This window comes from Aplidium turbinatum, chromosome 11, assembly GCF_918807975.1.
Source record: "Aplidium turbinatum chromosome 11, kaAplTurb1.1, whole genome shotgun sequence".
In the NCBI taxonomy this organism is placed as follows: domain Eukaryota; kingdom Metazoa; phylum Chordata; class Ascidiacea; order Aplousobranchia; family Polyclinidae; genus Aplidium; species Aplidium turbinatum.
In genome coordinates, this window is record NC_137482.1 from 3,199,151 (window position 1) to 3,220,961 (window position 21,811).

General features: G+C 37.3%; 2 protein-coding genes across 2 annotated transcripts; one reads left to right on the forward strand and one right to left on the reverse strand.

Moving 5' to 3' along the window:
* Window positions 1-810: 810 nt before the first annotated feature.
* LOC145780115 (uncharacterized) lies at window positions 811-7,552 on the forward strand. The gene is made up of 7 exons (XM_082591828.1): window positions 811-1,068; window positions 2,522-2,656; window positions 2,937-3,190; window positions 4,846-4,949; window positions 5,580-5,769; window positions 6,732-6,966; window positions 7,433-7,552. The coding sequence occupies exons 1-7, from the start codon at window positions 811-813 to the stop codon at window positions 7,550-7,552; spliced, it is 1,296 nt and encodes a 431-aa protein (XP_082447954.1).
* A 1,577-nt stretch (window positions 7,553-9,129) lies between these two features.
* LOC145779927 (uncharacterized) lies at window positions 9,130-15,580 on the reverse strand. The gene is made up of 7 exons (XM_082591609.1): window positions 15,445-15,580; window positions 14,935-15,122; window positions 12,881-13,025; window positions 12,359-12,533; window positions 11,742-11,939; window positions 11,271-11,344; window positions 9,130-10,761 (listed from the first exon to the last, which is right to left on the reverse strand). The coding sequence occupies exons 1-7, from the start codon at window positions 15,553-15,555 to the stop codon at window positions 10,423-10,425; spliced, it is 1,230 nt and encodes a 409-aa protein (XP_082447735.1). The 5' UTR covers window positions 15,556-15,580; the 3' UTR covers window positions 9,130-10,422.
* Between the last annotated feature and the right edge of the window lie 6,231 nt (window positions 15,581-21,811).

Sequence of the window (21,811 nt, forward strand, 5' to 3'; positions counted from 1 at the left end):
TTTATGTTAATCAGCTTAGTAGTCCTCGAGGAAATGTGTCTTTCAATTGGCTAATCAATGAGCAAATACTTGACGAGGACAATGAGAGCAGTAGAAAAGATTTAAACACAAAGATACATTTCAAGTGCTGCACTTGTTTCGAACACAATTAAAACCACTTTCTCTTCTGTAAATAAAACACTTTACCTCAAGAGGCACATTCGTGTCAATCGTGCCTTGTTTTATGATAGATGTCGTGAATGGCGAGTCGGTAGCTTGCTGTGCGGTCAGTAGGTGAAGAGGTTGACTTGTTCGTCGTCTGCAAGTGGGCGTTATGTGGGACAAGCCGCAGTCGTTCTTACCCTTGCAGTTGTGATTTGCTTGTCAAGAGTCACAGTGACCGAGAACGAATATGACATTCTAAGAAGCTTTTTTAAATACTTTCAATTGGCATTAAATATTTCAGAAACATTCTTCTGTTAGTTGGCTGCATGGCAGAGTGAGGAGAGAGTTTGAACGATGTTCGAAGGTCTTGGGTTCAACACCTGCCAGGAGCGCAAGGCTTCAACAAGACATTTTAATAAAAGCAATTGAAGATAAACATGAAAATTGAAGTACTAGACTTTTGTCTATTTACTCCAGATCCTCAGCAATGTGGTCTATGCTTGGATGTAACAATAAGAAGCAACAAAAACAAATTATGCAAAAGCAATTTTAACGGCGCGTATTTTACCTCTTTTGTCAGACGCATAACTTATCTTGACATCAAGTGATGAAACTAAATTCAGGCAAAATGTCACTGAGAAGTTTGACTTCAGTGTAACTTTAAATATGTCACGATACGATAATTTGAGTACTTGTTGCACATCTTCAATCAGTAGTGATGACAGTTACGAAGCAGAAATTAGCATTGATGTTTCGGACAATATCGGAAAACCTCGCATGGGACTCGGATCAACAGCGAATGAAAACATAGCATTGAGAAGGAATTATCGAGAATTGGAACATTTGTGGAAGACGCAGAAAGTATTGGGAGATGAAGAAACTTATGTTATAAAGTTGATCGAGCTGTACGAAAAAAGTGTGAAGGTATGTAGTAACATTAATCCGCAAGTACATTTTCACATCTCTTTGGTTGCCATTCCTGTGTTCTGTTGTTGTATTCTAGAATTTGTTATGCTCGAGTCTAGAACCTTGTTGCTTTGCGCTATTATATTTTCGTCCATAGACAGGCTGTTCAAAAAAATACTTAGAAATATCATAAAACGTGAAGATTTTGAGGTACAAGTTCATTGGTCTTCATTTTGTTTGACATAAAGTTTTTCAATCAAGAATGAGGCTTGGCTTTGCCTAAACCAAATTTGTTTCACACTTTGTTTTAACCTAAAACGTCTGTTGCAATAAATTCACCCGAAAAAATTAAAGAACTTTTATACTTCAGAGTAATTTCTACATGCATAATATCACTCAGACATCTTACACACAACATAAGGTACAACGAAATACACTTCAACAAACTTAAAGTTGTTGTTTTGATCCAAGTGATGATAACTTCAAAGCCTTTGCTTCTGAAGCAGTGGTGATCAATCTTTTTGTTCTAAACAGTAAAAGTGATGTATTTGGCTGTGTGAGGTCATTTCAGCCCAGTGGCGTAGCCAAGGGTGGGGTTTTGGGGGTTGCAACCCCCCCCCCCCCTTTGGCACGCGTGTGACGTCACGATATTGAGAATGATGCTTTCAGTCTAAAAAAAATTGCTTAATTTTAAACAAAATTGCATTAAAAGAGCAAGTTTTGCCAATACCAAACATCTCAGCCAGGAATTAGCAACAAGAAAACATAGAGACTTAGCTTTATTTCCGAAAAATGCCGAAGAAAACATGATCTTATCCTTTTGCTATGCCACCAGACACCACCATTTTACAGGAATATTCGTAACTACATTTTTGTTGAAAATGCTCTCAGAATGCACCAAATTCAAAGTAATTTTTCAAAATTTTCTGGGGGAGGGCCCCCCAGACCCCCCGCCGTTGGGTCGTTAAAACCCCCCCCTTTCAAAATTCCTGGCTACGCTACTGTTTCAGCCCTATCAAATCCATTTTGAACAGTTCCCTTTATTTTTAAATCGTCGTTATTTTCAAAGCTTTTATATAGTTATGAAAGTTTTTTCCACTGAATTTTGGTACTTAACCAAATTTAAATTTACAGAAAATATATTCACGCCAAGACTATACCTCAAAACTCTATTCAACGCTGGCTTTTTGTTGCTTGAGCGACACCCAACGGACTTGTTTTTCACACAACTATTTTTTTTTCGACAACAGATGACATTTAACACAGATGACTTTCTTTAGCTTATTGAATGCTTGAACAAAACGAAAATTTTATGCCGGTTCCTGAACGGGCTATGCGACATGAGCGTGCTTTACAAGCCTTATTGTCATCCTATAACTCTTAGTCTTCATCTTTGCAGCCACTTAGTCATGATAGCCTACATGCGATGCGATTTTTTCATGATTGCTTGTTGAAATTCTTTGGCAAACAGGTGAATTACAAGCGTTTAACAAAACGAGTCAGCCGAATCAGATCCCATCTCAGTGAAGACGAAATTAAAGAAATGGAAAACGATTTGAGAAAGAAAGAGTTTGCGGCCAAATACAGAATGCTTCTGCATAATCAGGTACCGTGTAGTTTGTAATAAAGTTACTTGAGAAATCCTCTGGTTTTGCAAAGTAAATTCTGTATCTAGCAGCATTGCAACAGCTTGAATCTAATTGTATACTAAAAAAAACTTTTCATTTCAGCTCCAACCCATCAACATTTTTTAATTAACGACTACAACTAGCCAGTTAAACTAGCAACAACTAGCAAGTAGAATTAGCTACAACTAGCTAGTTAAGCTAGTTAACAAATACAACTAGATGGAAATCAAGTAAATTTGTTGTTCGTGTTTGCTTCAGGAATCCCAGGAGTCGGTTGGTTTTGAACAAAACGAAAACCAACCAGTTCAATCCGGTTTCAGCCAGTCAGAAGAAGCTTTCAACCACGAAGAAATAGTTAGTAATCGCCCATTGGAAGTGATTGCAGAAGAAGTAGAAGAGCGATCTCTAATGGAAAAAGAAACTTCTCAGACAAATGTGATTGCAGTCAACAAGACTGAGGGAAGATTGGAATACGAAGATAACAATTTTAAACAGAGAAATAGAAAGAAAAGGTTTGACGATAACGATCTGTAAAGTTTTCTTTAAAGGGATACTTAAGGAAAAACCTGACTTGGCGATTTTCCACGTTCTTTCTGTTTAACATGCTACCATAAAACGATTTTCAATAAAATTTTGCCCCATTGCGGTCTGATCACCATTGCGCGCGTGCTTTTGTCAGAGCTTTTAAAACGAGATTGGGCTTGAGCAGCGAAGCGTGCGACTGTACAGTCTGCGTCACTAGAGACTAGCCAATCAGCTGATCTCGCAATAATTGTTACTGTGGGCGATTTGACTGTAGGCTATGTATGTATGTACATCAATACATCAAATTTCAACATCAAAACATCAGACAGTTTGCTCAAAACATCAGATGTGGTAACGTGGCTTTTGTTATTGCTGTCTTTTGTGACGTATTCTCGAGCAGTGTTTGCACTTTTGGTTATTTTGAAAAAAATGAAAATAAATGAAATATTGGACTTTGAGCCTTGCCAGCGCCATTGAAAACATTTTTTTTTCGGTAATTTTTCTTGAAATGTATTCTTGAATGTTCAGTTTACGCATTTTAATGCTTAATTCCCCTTTGAAATTTTCATTTAGTAGGCCTTTAATAACATCACCATAAAAACGAGAAATATTTTTTTAACAAATGCGCATGACAACAATTATCGTCCGAGACAGTCGCTCTTGCTGTTCGTAAGACAAGTATTGTCGTTTTCGCGATGGCAGCTATTCATGGTACTTTTAATTTCACTTTCCTCTATTCGCTTTGTCTGAACGGCGCTATGAAGAAATAGAGGAACATTGTTTCCAATGGCAATTGCTTCCTGACAGAAATATAATGCAGTAATAATGCGATTACGTCAGAAAACAATAGTCAAATATTGACCTAGCCGGAATAGTCAAAATGACAAAATGAAGCAAAAACTACAATAGAAAATTAAAACAAAACTTGTTCCCCTGTGGGCTGGGCACTCCTCAATACTCTGCAAAAGCAAGAAGGCGACGAAAACTGCTGAGAGCCGCTAAATTAAATGCGCATGGTAACTCGAGTTGCAAAAAAATAATTACGCACTTAACCGGTTAAAGCTTAAAAATTAAAACTCCAGAGTCTAGGCCTTTTCATATCAAATCATCATTTTGTTGTAAATTGATGGAAGTTTCTGTGAAGCTCGCAACTTTACCTGATTTTACAAGAAACAATTGCTTAGAGGCCCTAGACTTTAGGGCCTCTTAAGAAACATCTCTCTCTCTCAAACATCTCTCTCTCTCTCTCTCGGTCCACATCATTAACGGATACCTCAGTGTTCTTCTACCAACGTAAGTTAGAAAGGGGCAAATGTCTTTTAACATAAATTACAATGGTATCAAAACGTTGTGATAGTGTTAACACATACTTTATTGGAGGGGCAAAGATCAAATTTTTGGTAGACTATTGCCTTCCAAGCCCCTCCGCGGCTACATCCCTATTCGAATAGCCTCAGCTTCATTTCCTCAAAGCTTGGGCAGTAGAGAGATAACTAACTATTGGTTTAAAGAAGTCCAAAGCAAACACATTTTCTTGTACATTTTATCAGATAATTTGCTTGAAAATCTAAAGTTTTTGTTTACTCGTTTCTTAAATCGTTTTTTAAATTATGAATTATTTTCTGCTCTGCATCATTTTCAGCATCAGCCAAACTTTCCGCAGCCAAACTTGCCAACCAAAGTCGTCACGGTCGAATAGTTTTAGCAATAAGCCCCGTCCAGAGACCACAGCAAACATCAGCTCTGGTAAGAAAAGCAGCATAAAATGTTCTAAAATTTAAATGTGCAAACTAATGTAACCCTATTATCCTGTGTTGATGATTGTATCTTCAGCGAATATTTAAAATTGCAAGGACTAGTCCACGCTTTCAAAGCAAATTTTGACAACACTTTAACAACAAGCAGAAAGTTCACTCTATTACTGACAGTGGTTTAAAGCCCCTATTGCGTAGAGTAACTGCCAAGAACAATCCATCAAAGGCTTTGTCAGTCCGAAGATAAAGATTCAAAACCAACCAAGGCCAAAAATATTTACGCCAAGCTGTATTCCAATATCGCCTTCACTATCATTTTAAGAAGATAATGTTGACCGAATGGAATGAAGTTATTTTTTTGGTAAGATATTAAATATGGTTTAACTGCATCATACTGACTCATGATCACATTGGATGAGCTGAGTAATTTGGTAACATTGAAACGAAAGCTGAAAAGCAATGACAGAAAACAAAGTTTAGCTAATGAAAAACTGTGTATGGTTGTACACACAAATTGTTTGTAGCCTACCGTGTGCAAGTTATTTAGTTCCTGATCGATTTGATCATTTTTTTGCGTTGCAGTAAACTTCGCACGTTTCAAGAAAAGTATTTTTGCCAACAGAAAACAATGAAACACTCCAAGAGTTAATCCCAACTTTGGAAGGATTGTTGGACCAACTGCACAACATAAAACCTCACCAGTTTTACGAGAACCAGCGAAAATTAAAATTGTACGAGATTAGGCTTGTTGAAGAAGAGCTAAAAGGAAGAAGAGAAGACTTTTTCAAAAGTGTTGATGCAATTGTTAACTGGTACGATGTAGCATATAATCTTATTTGAACATTACTTTTGTTATTCTTGTAAAAAATTAATTGATCACAAACTTCGGTGTAGCCTAATACAAATTGATTTGAAGGACTGCATTGGTTAGCGAGTCACTTCTGGAACAAAGAAGCTTCAAGATCAAGCGGCGCTGGTTTGACTCTCGAGGTGTGCGCTTGAGCAATGCATTCTAAGGACTGCTCTCCATTCAGCGGCATCTAATGGATGGAATAGTTCCCCGGCACCAAGACTTCAACAATCGGAAACTTCACTAGCTGTCAATCTCGGTGACCGGGCCGCGTCAGTGATTCAAAAGCCTCTACAAGTATGCGAAACTGCCAGGATTAAGCTCTGCAAGAAGCTTTCCCAGTCCGAGGATAAAGATTCAATCAATCAATCAATCAATGAAACCTGACTGTAAACAAATAAATCATTTAATATTGAAAACAGTTGCTCCATTTTCAGATCAACTCAATTTCACTTCAAAACAAAAATATTAAGATTAACAGCGATTGGATACAAAAAAAGGAAATGTTATATATTGGTTTGTTTATCTAAACCAGGGATAGCAAACTACAGCCTACAGGCCATGCTTAGTGCGTTTCATTAATTATTTTGGCCGGTTCTATAATTGTTGAGAGCAGCAGGCGGCGAAAATAATTTGGATACAACTTGGAAGGAAAGAAGAAATGTATCTTTTTTCGATTGTCAAATTTTCAGAAAATGGGACTCTCAAACTAAAATAATTACTCACCCCTGATTTAAATTCTTAAGTCATAAATAGGGTCGCAAACCCCCCCTTTTTTAATTTGATAAATAGGAAGGGTGGTTTATTATTTTTATTTTAAAGATAGACGAAAATGCATTGTATTGCAATATTGCATCCTCAAACTTAGAGTTTAAAGTACTTTAATCGGACTAGAAGAAAAAAGACTTTTGTTTTTGCGTTTAGGGATAAGCCAGCCAAAGAAGAGAGTAAGGAAGAAGAAGTGGAAGAAGAAAAACCCCGGCAACGAAAAACGTCTTTTATGCGTTCTGTTTTGCGCAACTTCTCGATGGAACTTATGATGAAGACAATGCAGTATGGATGGACTGACTTGGGTCAGTGTCGCTACCTACGAACGAAAGGAGGTGATGACGACATAGATCCATCGGGCGCCAACACTTTAGCAAAAGATACTATGAAGGTAAATGATCGGTTAGATTTTGAGCAGAACAAGCTTCCATAGTTTTTTCACACTAAGGCAGTGACGGATTCTTGGGAGGGAGGGCACTTAGGCGATCGCTCTCTCCCTCTGAAGCACAGAAAAGTAACTTTAAACACCAGTAGACACCTTTCACGGTAGAGACCAGTTCAACACCCTGTCTGATCATATCACACACTTTACTAGAAATGGCACTAAATTTCATGTCTGCTTGTCACACAGCACAATGGTTTATTATGATAGTGTTGTACTTGGTTCCCTTTACATGACTGCAGTAAAACCGTCTGTCTAATCAAGCATTGCGACCAACGCATAAACTACAATATCTCTACAGTAATATCAAAATATTTCGTTTTTTTTTTTCACACAAGTTGTTTTATAAATCAATGCAAAATTACCCCAATTTTCTAAGCTGAGATTTCACTTAAGGTGTCTTTTTTACTTTCAGATAAATTTAGATCCACCTCCAGTTCATCAAGAACCGCTCAATGGGAAGCAACGCCCTGAACCAGGCTTTGATGAAAGTGGGAAAATGATAAGAACAGCCGACTTATTGGGACTTAAGTGAAAAAGTAGTCTTTGTGTGCTGCACCTTATTCGCCGAAAGGTAAAGACATTGCTAGTCAGATAGAGAAAAACTGAAGGATAAAAAACAAAACAAATGGTCTTTATAAGGAATCCTGTATTAATTCATTCTGCAAGTCAGTCGCTTTTTACATTGATTTAACGTCTGCAGACGTTGAATTAATGTAAAAATGAACGGTTTGCTGTCTGAGAAGTTGCCACTTAGAAACAGAGTTTCTTAGCGAAGGAGGTCGTCGCAGTTTCAATTGAATTAATGATGACTGATGATGATGAATTGAATTGATGATGGTGATGATGATGACAGCCGTTTTTTTTGTAGCCTAATATGCAGTCAGGTGGTTGAAGAGCTAGTCTGAAACCTGAATGGAGGTCAGTTAGACACACATCTAAAGCGAGCATTTGCGACTGCCAAAGTGATCTATTTGACAGAAAACTTGACAGAATGATTCACTTCGTGAGTTTTCTGTTCAGTTTTATCGAATTCCTCGAATACCGCATTTTTGTCAAATTTTTCGAATTCTCCATTTTTGTCACATTCGTTGAATTCTAAACGAAAAGCTTGATAAATTACAGTATAAACTTTCTTATTTTCCTACCCATTTTATCGAGCTTCTCAAATACTATGTAGCCTAGACCTACAATTTTGAATTCAGCGTAAAAGTTAAAATCGTCAACACACGACTTAGCACTAAAAGAGGCAACTTTTTACCTTCCTTCATCACAGCAACTTTAAACTTATCACTTGATACTTTATCTAACTCAGTTAGTGTCATTACTGACCGAATTTATGAAAGACAGCAAAAACGTTTGCGCGTGCTGTGTGAAACGACATCTGGTGTGGTTTGTGAGTTCGGGAAATCTCCTTGCGTCACCACAGTCACCAAGCTTTTCTAGTGTTGTGATAACTCTTGCGATTGTATTTTGCAGAGATGTACGTATACGCCGCATACTTGCGGCGTAGACTTTTTGTTTGCGCTAACGTTTGTTTGCGCTAACGCTTGCGGCCACATTTTTTTTGGATAGTTTGCGCTTGAGGCTACGCCGTAAAGTTTTCGCTTGAGGCTACGCCGTAAAGTTTTCGCTGTTTTTTAGGGCATAGCGTCAACGCATACTTTTTAATGTCTTTTTTTCGCTACAACACGCCAATACCTTCCAGCGCTGCAGTTGAAAGAATGTTTTCAATGGGCAAAGACATAATGGCACCAAAACACAGCAAAATGTCAGATGAACACTTTCAGATGCTTGTGTTTCTTTGTGGAAATTCAAAATAAAACTTGTTTGTTTCGAGTGGTTTATACCGTGTGAATGTTTGGTACCTAGCAAACAAAATGAGTTTACGCTAGTGTATGCGCTGACGCCGCCAATTTTTTTTACAAGTTGCGTTGACGCATACGGCGTATGATTTTTCGAACGTTTGCGTTAACACTGACGGAGTCAATATTTTTTATATACGCGTACATCACTGGTATTTTGATCAATAAAAAGTTGACCAACCAAAGATCTGAACCAGTGTTGCATGACTTTCATAGCTGACCAACAAAGAAAGATACCACTCTAGTATTTTGATAAATCATTTGTAATTTTCATAACATGAAACTCTTTGAAACGAGTAATTGCTATAAGCCACAAACAAGTGATTTTAAATAAACAAAACATATTGTTTGACAATGTTCATACAAACGTTAAATACTTTTCTTACGATAAAAATTAACCACTTTGATTAAAGCTAATTTTGCAGTTCAAATAAACAAATATACAAAAGAAATAAAAGTAATCTATCATGATAGGTTTGTACCTAAACGAATTTCTTCATAAAGAATTTGTTCCTTCAAAACAATTTGTTCCGAATATCTCACGCTGCAACTTCACAATAATAAAAAAATTGCCAATAACATGATCCTGCTTCTGGGCTTGCAAATCTGTGAAACTTTAATCTCATATCTCACTATGACACTGGAAATCATTATGCAATGAAGGTACAAGCAATCAATTGTTTATGCTGTGACAGGTGAAGTCATGAAGTGGTCGTAAACAAAATATCATTCTGGCCTAGACCGTCATATTATTACAAAGCGAAAGATACCATGAAGCATGCTCACTTTTGCAAATTTCATACAAACAAGTTTCCGAAATACGATTACAGAGTAAAGAATAAACAAAAGACGTGTATAAAATTGTTGCCACACATTGGTACAGACGTAAATTAAACTTATTGACAAGTTTATTAATTGGTATTCCAAAAGTTTATAATATGAACTGAATAATTATTATAATTTAATAATTTATCAATGCTCACACTGTAAACAATAGAATGTGTATAAGTTAAGCGATTAAATTCTCGTCCCAATTTTTATACAATTGACACAAAACCATGATGTTCAACCATCGTCATTGAAACCCAGACAGCAAATCGATTCTTTTTTTAGTTTGATTCAACGTTTGCAGACGTTGAATTTATGTTTGCAAGAACTGATTTGTTTGCTGATACTTCCCAAAGTGGCAGCAATTCAGAAGCAACTTCCATTGTCTTTTACGTTGATGTGTAAATTTTAAACGACAAAGTTATACTAACAGCGAAAAAAATTGAATACAATAATAGTTTAACTCAACTCAAAACTGCTTAACATGTAATTGGGGGTGCTGTATCTGACTGCTAGCTGGTGTGAGTTTCTATATGTATGGTTTTAAAAAATACACCTCATCTTGCATGTCACTGTGCATTAAAATAGTAAACTGCAAACGGCAAGTCAGCACCCCAGTCAAAAAAAACTATAGAAACCTCTAAGTGTATGACGTATCACAGACGTCATCTTTGGAAGCATCTCTTACGACTGAAGTGGGTTGTAAAACTGTTTAACCAGACCTACTGGAAATACTGTTTGAGACTTTAACGGTTTTAGTGAATAAACTGCAACAATAAAACATTCTAACCAGTGCATCTCTTAACCCTGCCATGTAGTACACCAACACAATGGGGGAAATTGAACTGTATAGAAGGCAAATAGCGTAAGGTAGGACGACCCCCAAGTAGCTGAGAGCATATTCTCTACTCACAGCATCGATCACGACGATGCTCATAACTGGTAAATTGAACAAGATGAAGAGAACTGACATCACAATTAACAGCTTGATGTTGTGATTGAGAGGAGGAAGGTTTCTGATGCAACATCTCTTTTGGCCCTCAACAGAAACCTGGTTTAAAATAAAACAAAATTATTTGTTTTTGTAACCAAAGGGACTGTTTAAGAAAATGTTTGTTTAATCATATACTGCATTGACTGCTGAGGTTTGATTTCTCAAGTCATCCGTAAATGCCAGCACAGAGTCCTCCAGAGTATTACAACCTAGGAAAGTGACCGAAATCAAATTATACGAATAACCATTTTGGCAGTCAACGCGTCAGATTAATCATATCAAAATATCCAGTGTCACTCTGGTATATCTTTCGACTACATGTTGTACATTTTCATAATAAGGTCGATGCAAATTATTTATTTCAAAAAAATTCTTCACAACCTTTTATATTTGCCTGGTCATTGTATGGCCATCGTAAAACGGCACCATCATAGTACTTACATGAAATCACAACACTAACACCCACCAAGGAGTGAGCTTTGCAGACGTTGAGGTGAGATCAAAATACTCTCTTTGCATGCTTGAAACCCACACGATAGTTTGCGAAAAGTTATATAAGTACTTACGTCACTTAGGCGTTGCTTGTTGATGCGTTGGTTGTCACTGATGTCATTGTTCGAGTCACTCACACCGACGTCATCTGCAAGAGGGCAGTTTATGACGTTATAGTTTAGGCTGAGGTCATCGTACAAGTTGTTAGTTACTGTATATGTTGGAAGGAAAGCGACGCTATCTGTCATTTCAGTATCTTTCTCAACGACTAACAGTCAAATCACCATACTCATGATTTGCACTTCTGTTGAGTGCATCATAGTCAATTAATTTAGTAATCATGCCTTCGTAGCTGAATGGTTTGCGTGCCAACGCAGCGTTCAAGTCGTCGGTCCGACACCCCTCTACAGCACACAGCTGTGACTCATTGAGATGAAGAATAATGGGAGCAGCTGCCTCGATGATTACATGTCTCTTTGCCTCTTTCAGCTATTTGCTGTGTTGACAAAATTGAAAAACTCGCATGACAAAATTGAAAAACTCACCTGATTTAGACAATTGTATTGTAGACACAGTTGATAGGCCCCTGAATCGAGGTGAAGACATTATGGCTTTGTATTTTCGGATTGTAGTTATGATCATGAAACCAATCCCTAACGTTTCTATTAGCCAGAAAACAGCTGACAAAAGCTTGAAGTCTTTTCTCAACGGGTTCATAATTCTCGAGCATTGATGGTGTATGTCTGCAATATTATTTTAGTTACTTTGAAATAAACTACAGGAAAACTACGTTTAGTTCGTATATAAAAAACATGAAAAGTATGTCTATATTTCAATTTCATATACATACACTACTTCAATTTTTTACAATTCATTGTGGCCTAGATTTTTTTACTTTGTTTAATTGTAAGGTTAGGCTTGATGGCGTCATTGATAGAGATTTAATTCTAAAATAAAGTTCGTTTGAAATCAGGTGGGCAAGGTAGGTGGATGTTGTCTATCACGTGATGAATTGAAACATTACGCTTGTTGAATACAAGAAATACTTTACAGTGTTACTGCCATTGATTATAATTATATTATTAAATTATTATCACAATATAATTTTATAATCCAGTGTAATTACTACAAAAATATAATTCAAATTTTAGAAAATATTCACCAGATCTGCATGGGTAAATCCCATCTCCATAGAAACCGGGCGTGCAAGCGCAATATTCCACGCAGCTCCATCCGGATGCACAGGCGATGCAGAGAATCGCAGGGATGATCCAGTTGAGGAAGATGATAGTCCACATTTTACGACGGTCGTGAATATTCGTGTTTCTCTTAACAACCTATTGAGAAGCAGGAACGGTTGAATAATAATTAGTCATAGAGACTAAGGTACCGAAACTGAGCTTGCAGTAGTCGCTGAGTTGCACGCTGCAGAAAACCTTTTTCATCTCAATGTTCAAACTGGTTTAAACTGGTTCCAAATGGTATTTTCACATAGATAATTATTAGTTTGATGCAAAAGTTGTTCAGTTTTTCATAAACTTTAAAGAGCGTTTTATAAAGCCTAACCGCGCAGCTTTCAGATGCTTTTGTACAATGTCAACATATGTGTATAAATTTAAATTTTATGAAATTGCCGCTTGCAAGGCCACTTTGGTAGCAGCAAGACAGTTTCACATCAACTTACAGAAGCAGTCGTTCTTCCAATGAAATAGGAGCTCTCCCGAATGCCATAAATTAGAGCCGAGATGCTTCCACTCATTGCAATAAACAAACCGACAATCATTCCAGCTCTAAATGCCCACCAACCCAACCAAGCCTCGTTATTTGCTCTGTTATAACAAACAAAAACAGTTTTTAATTTAAAAGATGCATTGCGTAATGCTAACCAATTAGAAGCAGATATAACTTTAAAGGGTGATGAATTCATAAATTAATATTTGTCCATTTCTTTACAAGTAAAAAGGCAACAACGCAGTAATGATCAACAAGTCGTAATCGCTTGTAAGATTCCTGAAAAGATTATTCTCATGGAAATTGCGGAAATAAACAACGCTCTGCAGAATGGCAATATATACCAGCAGGTATAATTGAGAGACGTGCGGGGAGAAGCAAATAAGGCTTAGACGGGACGCAACTTTCCAAAGGGTACCATTAAAAAATCCCCTTTGAACTTTGTTTGGTAATTACAGAAGAAGCGCGGAGGAACAAACTGCTGACCATGTCGTTCTCGAATGTCCGATCTATAAGGCACCAAATGGAACGCATGGTATAGCAACGCTGGACGAAGCTACACTCACCTGGCTCTCCATCACCTGCCCTGAAATTTGATTTGATCTAGTCTCAAACGAAAAAAGAACAGAAGAAAAAAGGGCAATAGCAGTGGTGGGAATCGAACCCACGTCAATGTAATGACTACCACCATCCTAACCCTCTGCACCAAAGCAGCCTATGGCAAACCGATGACTTAATTCAGCTAGGAATTACGTTTTCCTTTGTTGCTCAAAGGGGATTTTTTAATGGTACCTTTTGGAAAGTTGCAGACGGGACATCGCCACATTTTGATCTCAAATTCAGCATTTTTAACACTAAAGTGTAGCATACAAAGAAAGTCTAGATTTTACTTTAGCTTGCAGCGGGTCACGGTTTGCGCCGTGTTCTTCCATAAAAATTCTTACCCAGCGAATGAGACCGTTTTCATTTTGATTCAAAGTTAGCAGATGTTGATTCAATGGAAAATGGACTAAATTGCTGGATGGCTTATGCCCCTGGCGGTGACTAAAGCCTGGTCTACACTACAAGCCCGAAAAGCGCAAACGCCTGCCTTGTCCAGCCTCGACTGACTAAAAACTGTCTACACTGGCAAATTTGATCTTGCGACCGTGTGCGTTCAAGCGCTAACAATGTCACTTTCTGCTTGGTTAAGTCAACTGGCTGGAAATTCGCCTTCAATTGATTTATACTTATCAATCAAACGCATCCATCGCTGTACTGACACAGTGTAATAGGTCAACTGAAAATAATCTAGAATAGTATTGTAGACTAGAGCTATCCTATAACTTGTACAGTTGAACACTGCAATCAATGCAAAGCTAGCAGGTAGGCCAACCCAAGTTTGACCAAAAGCCTGGTGAAGTGCTACCTGAACCTGACCAACAACTAAAGATAGTTTGAATTCGTCTAACTAAGAGGTAGGACCACCATACTAGCTGGAAGGCCAACTTTAATCATACCAAAAGCCTAGTGAAGTGCCACCTTAACCAAACTAACAGTTAAGTAGGCCTATGTAAGACTTTTTTAAACTTAACCTTTTAATTTTTATCTACACACACCAACTAACCTATTAACTGAAACAGAGTACCATCTTTCCAGAAAACTGAAACTGCCTTTCCACCAAAGTCCCGCAAAATGCCAAGACCTGAGCTCAAACTAAATTCTGCGCCAGAACCTTGGTCAAGCGAATCTCTCCAGAGCGTAAAAAAAGCTCGCGATGACCAGACATTTTCAGGCCGACGGCGGCGCTGTTGCCGAGAGAAGCTTTGTGTTAAATAAACAAAGAATGCGCCACGCTCAGCTCAAAATATTTTGTAGTGTAGACCAGGCTTAAGCCATGACTGTCAATCGCCCCAGACGGCAGAATCTTTCTTTTCATTGATTCAATGTCTAACGATGCAAAAATGATGGATTTTGCTGCCTGGGGCACTGAGGCAAGCGAATTAACTGATCATACAAAGCAATTACTGGAAAGGTTCCTTTGCTCCCCAGTTCCTTTCAAATACCAAGACAAGGCTCAGCAACTCGTAGAAGGAGAATATCCCGAACAGAAGATTTGCTGCCAACGTATTGATGACGTAAACATACACGAAATTGTGACGTAACTTTTGTCTGCTGTTAACCACTGCCACTATGACAACAACGTTGATGATAATCTGAAAAAAGTTAGAAATTCTTATTTTTACTCTTTTGAGCTCAAAATTGGTTGCGAGCATAAAAACCCAACCACTAAACTCAACACTCAACACAATTAAAACTTTTTTCACGTTTAAACTTAAAAAAGCCAGGAATTTAGACACCACAGCTACCTTTTTTTCAAGGTTGCTCAAAAGTGTAAATTGACTTGCAATTTTTACGACAAAACACTCAAACCACCTTAAAAATTGAAGAGGTTTTGACGCCGTTTCAGTTCATTCACTATCGTGCATTTGCTCCCTCAGGTTGGAAATCAAAAGATAATAATAAACATGATCTTACCTGGAATATTGGAATAAAAGCAAAATAGAGCATTCCATAGTTCTTTCCAGGGTGACACTGGTATCTGGCAGTACTTGGGTCGGTGGAGTTCCAAGATGCGGAATCATTCATTTTTAGTAAAAGTTTTTACCTAACTTTAAAAAATTTCTAAAAACGGAATGGTTTCATATACAACATTGAAATTTCAAGATAGAGTTTAAATCAATCTTGTCTGTCCTGATAGCTTGATGAAGATCTGAGTTTGCCAACGGATAAACTGCAAGATAAAGTATTTGTGCTTCTACTTTTGGCGCCTGCGAGTGAGCAGCACTACTAGGACAGTGTTCAAGAAATAGCTTTCAGCTGTACCCAACTACATTACGAAGTTATGACAAGACAAAGAGTCTGAATATAATACATACGACGCTTGAAGAACATTCTGTTTTTGGTAACTTTTTTCCAAACAATTTCTTGATTTGCAGCTGCTTACCTTAAAACCATCGGAATCAGTTCAGCCTTCTCTTGATTTTTTTTCAAACTAGCTCGATAGAAAATAGTAAAATAGTCTCGGGAGAGAGTTTGCTTTCTTGTACCAAAGACAGGCAAGACACGACAGTAATATTTTCAGATTCCTGACGAGGGCTTAAGTTAAACCGAAAACGTTTGACTGTTATAACTACTTGTAAATGTGTAAAATATATTGTTATAATGCTCAACCCTGTTGTATTGTTGTGTCTTGCCTGTCTTTGGTACAAAAAATAAAATAAATGTATAAGAACTCATCACAAATATTTTCTTCACAATGTAGCCATTCAATAGCATCTTTTTTGTGACAAATGTATGTCGTTTGCAAGCACTTGCGAACTTATTCCTTTATGGCTACTTTATTAGAATTACGTACCTTTATTTTGTTATACATGTTAGACACTTTCCTTCCCACGCATAAAGTGCATGTCCGCTGCACACGATTGATGAGCAAAACAAAGCGCCTGTTATGTCATGCACAGAAGATTTTGACAATATAAATTTCTAACAGTCAGATAAGTAAGCCAACAAGTCCGACTTTTGTGCATTGATTCAACATCTGCTGACATTAAACCAGTGGTGGATGAGTATCTCCAAAACTACTTGTTACACTAAGCCAGGGGTGCGCAAATAGTGGGTTGCGACTCAGATTTGGGTCGCGAGACTATCCACTGTGGGTCGCAAAACAGTTTAAACTTACTATCAATATAACACGTTTGCAAAACATAAATACAATCATACACTTTCTAATGTGATAAGTTTCATACAATTTTACTACAAGAAAATTTATACTTTTAATGGCAGTAGCCTTGTCCCCGCTTATTAAGCTTGCGGTTAATAGATCCACCCGCTTAATAAGACCAATTTGGTCCATTCCGGAATTACTGAAAATATATTAATGGCAGAGAATCGTCCCTCGCTTAATAAGCCCAAAACTGTCCGGTCAGGATGTGCGTTTAATAAGCGGAGAGGAGCGTCTTGAAATTGATATTAAATTGCAAAGTATTTTGAGCAAAATCATATGCTTCGGAAACGTTTAGGTCTCGAAAAATTAAAAGTATTGTTTTTTTATTGGTAGTGCCCACAAGTATTTGCGTACTCTTGTACTAGGCTACAGTATACCTGTTCTGGTACATTGTTAGTATCGTAATAACTAATAAGAATCAAAAGTTGGTGATTAATATCAAATTTATTGTATTTGGATTCTAAGACATGCAAAAAAAACCTAACCAAACATTATTCGCTGCCAATGTGTTCTGCACTGATATATTTCATCAGCTTGTTCAAGTTTCAAATAGCCTAAATATATTGAAAACCATTGTCTGCCAACACGAGATTTTAATCTTTGTTGCAGCAATTCGCTTTATTTCAAATTCCAACTTTGACGAAGCATTCAAGCAACGTCTATATTTTAAAAATACAACCGAAAATTTTGGCTTATCACGTTTGCGGCAGTTTGCAACTCTAGTTCAAACATGTTTTTAGTTCCTTATTAGCACGTGCCATGTTTCAACCAATAAACAAACATCCGCAGTCAAGTAAAATCCAGCGAATTGCAACACAACGCGTCATATTGACGTTTCACAGCAAGGTCAAGTTAATCACGTGCCTGTGTGATGTCATAACAACTCAATTGACAAGTGTAACAATAAAATGATGAAAACAAATTTTCATCCTACAATAATTGATTGATGCAAATGCAATCATCATTAAGTCACTTTGGGTAACAAATTGAGCTTTTTGCATCACTTCAACATTTGCCTGCTTAGAAACAACGTAGCCTCAAAATTTGTATATTGTCATCAATAACGACGCTGTATCACACATGTACAACTTTGATGCCTGCAGCGTGTCAAGAGCTTGTTGCAAGTACAGTATCCGGTACATCTGGATCCTGTAGGCTACTAAGATATCTTGCAATGGGGATGGCTGAAGTTAGGGTTGCTCACTGAAAACTGAAGTTTAAAACTTAGTGCTACCATGCTGCAGTGCAGCTCAATCGCATGCTGCTATAGCCAGGTGTAGCATAAATGAGCTGTCTATACATGTACAAAATGTGAATCATTCTGTGTATCGCTAGAATAAATGTATGGAAATATGTGATGATGTGTTTGTTTTTACTATTTAAGGGATACAGTGGTAATGCAGCAGGAGAGCCAAAGGAAACTGTTTTGCAATTTTGCAGATTTTTGATTTCTACGAAAAACCTTCAGCCTTCCGCGTCGCAAGAAAAATCAGTACAGCGAATCTTCCTGATATTCCACCGCCACTATACTGCATGTGCATACTAAAGCTCACTGGTCGTTCTATTGTTTAGTAATAATACGCCTGTGACGAAACAATGCACGGTTTTCATCAAAGCTGCATACTGTAGTTTCGTAATTTCCTTTCATTTGAAAAGCATTAAGCTCTATCGGCTCTATTTTTGGAAGCAATTAGTTTATTGTAACTATTAACGTTCCAAGCACTAACTGAAGGGATCATTGTCTTCATGGCAGTTGCTATAGTTACCTATAGTCACCGCCTTTCTATGTTTCACTTGCTTTGATACGTCACATAACTTTCAGACTAATACAACTTGGCTAAAAAGGCCCCGGTTTGGTGAACAGATAACTCAACTGGATAAATAACAAATAAAGAAACAGGAGCAAATGGATTGAATAACACGCTTGTTTAAAAATAAATTTTCTTTTGGGTTGAAATGAAATGAGAAAAAAATCGAAAAAAAATTACTAGATTTATTATTTCTCGTCATTAACAAGCCTAGAACAACAAAAGTAGCAATTGCAATCGATATAGGCTACCTCCGACGCATCACTTTAAAAACGAGAAAGTGTATCAACAGTTTGTAAAATTTAAGACGTGTTGTTTGATCAGCAAAGTAGAGGAGCCTTCGTATATTTCTCACAAGCACAGTCGCACATCAAGCATGATGCTGTAAACACTTGCTATGTTATGTAATATGTCTTAAAACAAACTATTTCCATAAGCAGTCTTGACTAATTTATTCTTTATAGCGTACACTGCCTACTGAAGTAGGCTACAGACACTCAGTGGCCTACTGCATTGATGCACATCTACACGGCTTGCAGTTTTCGTGACTAGTAATATGTACTGTAGAAAGTTCGATCTATCCATATGGACGAAATACTTGTCTACTGCTGTCATCTCTTGCTACAAACGGCTGCTAAGAAACAGCTTTCCTGACTTTGTTTTGATTTTTTTTTTCGGCAATAATTGATGAAAAAGAAATATTCTTCTTAAGTGTATAACGATCATTATACCACGCTGTGCTCTCACAGCATGGGTCTGCAACAAAAAATACAAATTGGTACAGAAAGAAGGAACTCGTGTTTATGAGGCCAATTATGGTGCAATGGTGAAAAGAAACGTCATTTTCAATGTGACCGCTCAGCTGAACCGAACTCAACTTTAGCACTCGTGATGGTTGAAACCATGAAAAAAACAAAACTTACTTTCACAAAGTTTCAATAATTTTTGGGCCCAAATTTTTCTCATGCGCTCTAGTTATTTCAACATAAACAAAGCAAACATAGTTTGGCAAAGTCAAAGAATTTGAATGAATGCAACGTTATAAGGTGATGCATTTCCTGTGTGGGTTGAATAGCCGCATTCTACTGCATTGAAAGGTAACAAACTGCAAAGACTAAAGCTCATTATGAAAGTAGTTGGCAGTAAATATTTTTTTTTACATTGATTCAACGTTATTTTCATCAAAATGTTGAATCAATGTAAAAAATACGGATTTTGCTGGAATTATCAGATAATAGACTCTATTTATAGAATAGAGCATTAGCAATAAGCATGGAGCATATTTTATGACGCCACAAACATAAAAAGTCAAATGGCACTACAGGCCTCAACATTGTTGCATGTCAACACAGATACAAATAAATGAAGCGGCTTATTTCTCGCGGAAGTCTGCGAAAACCGAAACAGTTTAGTTTTCTCAATCACTAAAAAACCCATATCAGGTTGGTTTTCATGTTATGACAGAATGTTTTAAGGGATTTTTAAAATCTCATATTCAAGAAAGCGCTTATTGGTCTACCAACACACAAAACACTTCGATTGTTTTCAAAATTTAGCATACCGCAAAACATTGTTTGAAAAGAAACGGGTGCATAAAAAATATCAAACGTTATGAAAAAATAAATTCCCACCGTCAGCAAATCAATCAATTTTCACATTGACTCGATGTCTGAAGACGTAAAAACTGATTTGCTGATTGAGTAATTATCCCGATGAGCTGTTAATCAAGAGCTGCTTTTAGTCACGTGTTCCGATCCACTATTGTGACATGCCTCAACTTCGTAGCGGATATGTTGTTGTTGAGAGTTCATTGTGACAATTTGTTTTTCAGTTACTTGCTTTCCCAATCTGATCTCTGAGTTAACCGCTTTGTGTTGCATCTATATTAGATGCGGGGGAGGGTGACTACTCTTCATACATAGCTGGTCGACTTTTGCTGTTTTGTGTCACATGGCTATTCCTGTAAAGGCCCAACCTGCGCACCAACACACCAAACTGCATGTCACTGCACGAGATTTATCGAAAACCAAACAAAAAAATGATTTGAGAACTTCTTCTGCGATGCCAACAAAGGATTTGTGGGTTTTAATTGGTTACGTCATTCCTTTTTTGAAACCATAATCGAGAGATTTCCAAACATTATTTGCCGTCGAGAGGCACACGCTTGATAGCGCAGTTAGGAACGTAGATAACATGAGGAAAGAGAACTACCAAACCATTAGAAATCGAAGCAAATGCTATCATCTCTCTTTCCAGGGGCGGATCCAGCAAGCACTTTTAAGGGGGGGGGGGCAATTTTAACAAAACACAATGATGTGTAAATCTACATAAATCTAATCTCGCAAAAACACCGTAAATACAGTTACTTTTCTATGTTTTAGGGAAGCGATTGCTCTAACTTCCCTCTTGGATCCACCACTGTCTCTTTCCGCATACATTTGTGTCATAAACTGCATGACATCACATCAAAATTTGAACATTCAGCTCTTTTTTCAAAGTTTGCTTTCTTTAACACAAATCTGAAAAACGTTTGGCTGCATAGAGAAAGATTTTGTTGCTCACAAGTCATTCATAATTCAATTTAATGACAAATGCGTATGAAGAGATACATTCATGACTAATACTAGCTGCCAGGAAACATAAGCACTCCACGCGTACAAACCCACACAGATTGATTAGTACGCTAAAGTGACGCATAATTAAGTTCTTTCAGTAAACACCTTTTATACAAGAAATTGAATTACAGCATAAAATGCACCTTAACACGATTCTATAAATGATATGAACCTTAACAGGGCCGTTGAGTGGATACTTTGGGAAATTGGGTCCGCTACCAACCAGCGGATCGAACCCTCAAACAAGACACATCTAAAAAATGGAAGACATTAAGTCTAAGAAGGGGAATCACTCGATATTTTATCAAGAAATGACGGCGTATCGAATCACGTTTATGTGGTCTGAAGCCGATAACCGCTCAGCAATGCTATGGAATCCAGGCATCAAAACCACTCATTTTTACATTGATTCATGTGAAAATGGCTGATTTTGCTGTCTGGGAATCTGCAGAAGCAAAACGAGCCTGGTTTCTTAAAAAAACATTTCAATCATTCATTTGCTTACTAAAATTTGTAAATTAACTCTTCCATTTTACATAGTAGAATTGCTTTCAAAATAGAAGATATTTTCTTTACTAAAATTGCAGACCGCTGTTTACGGATAACTGACAAAAACCACAGTCGGCTATTGAATGAATATCTACAAATTAACTTATTTAAGTTGAAATTATTTTGGCTGCGTTAGTAACTGGCTA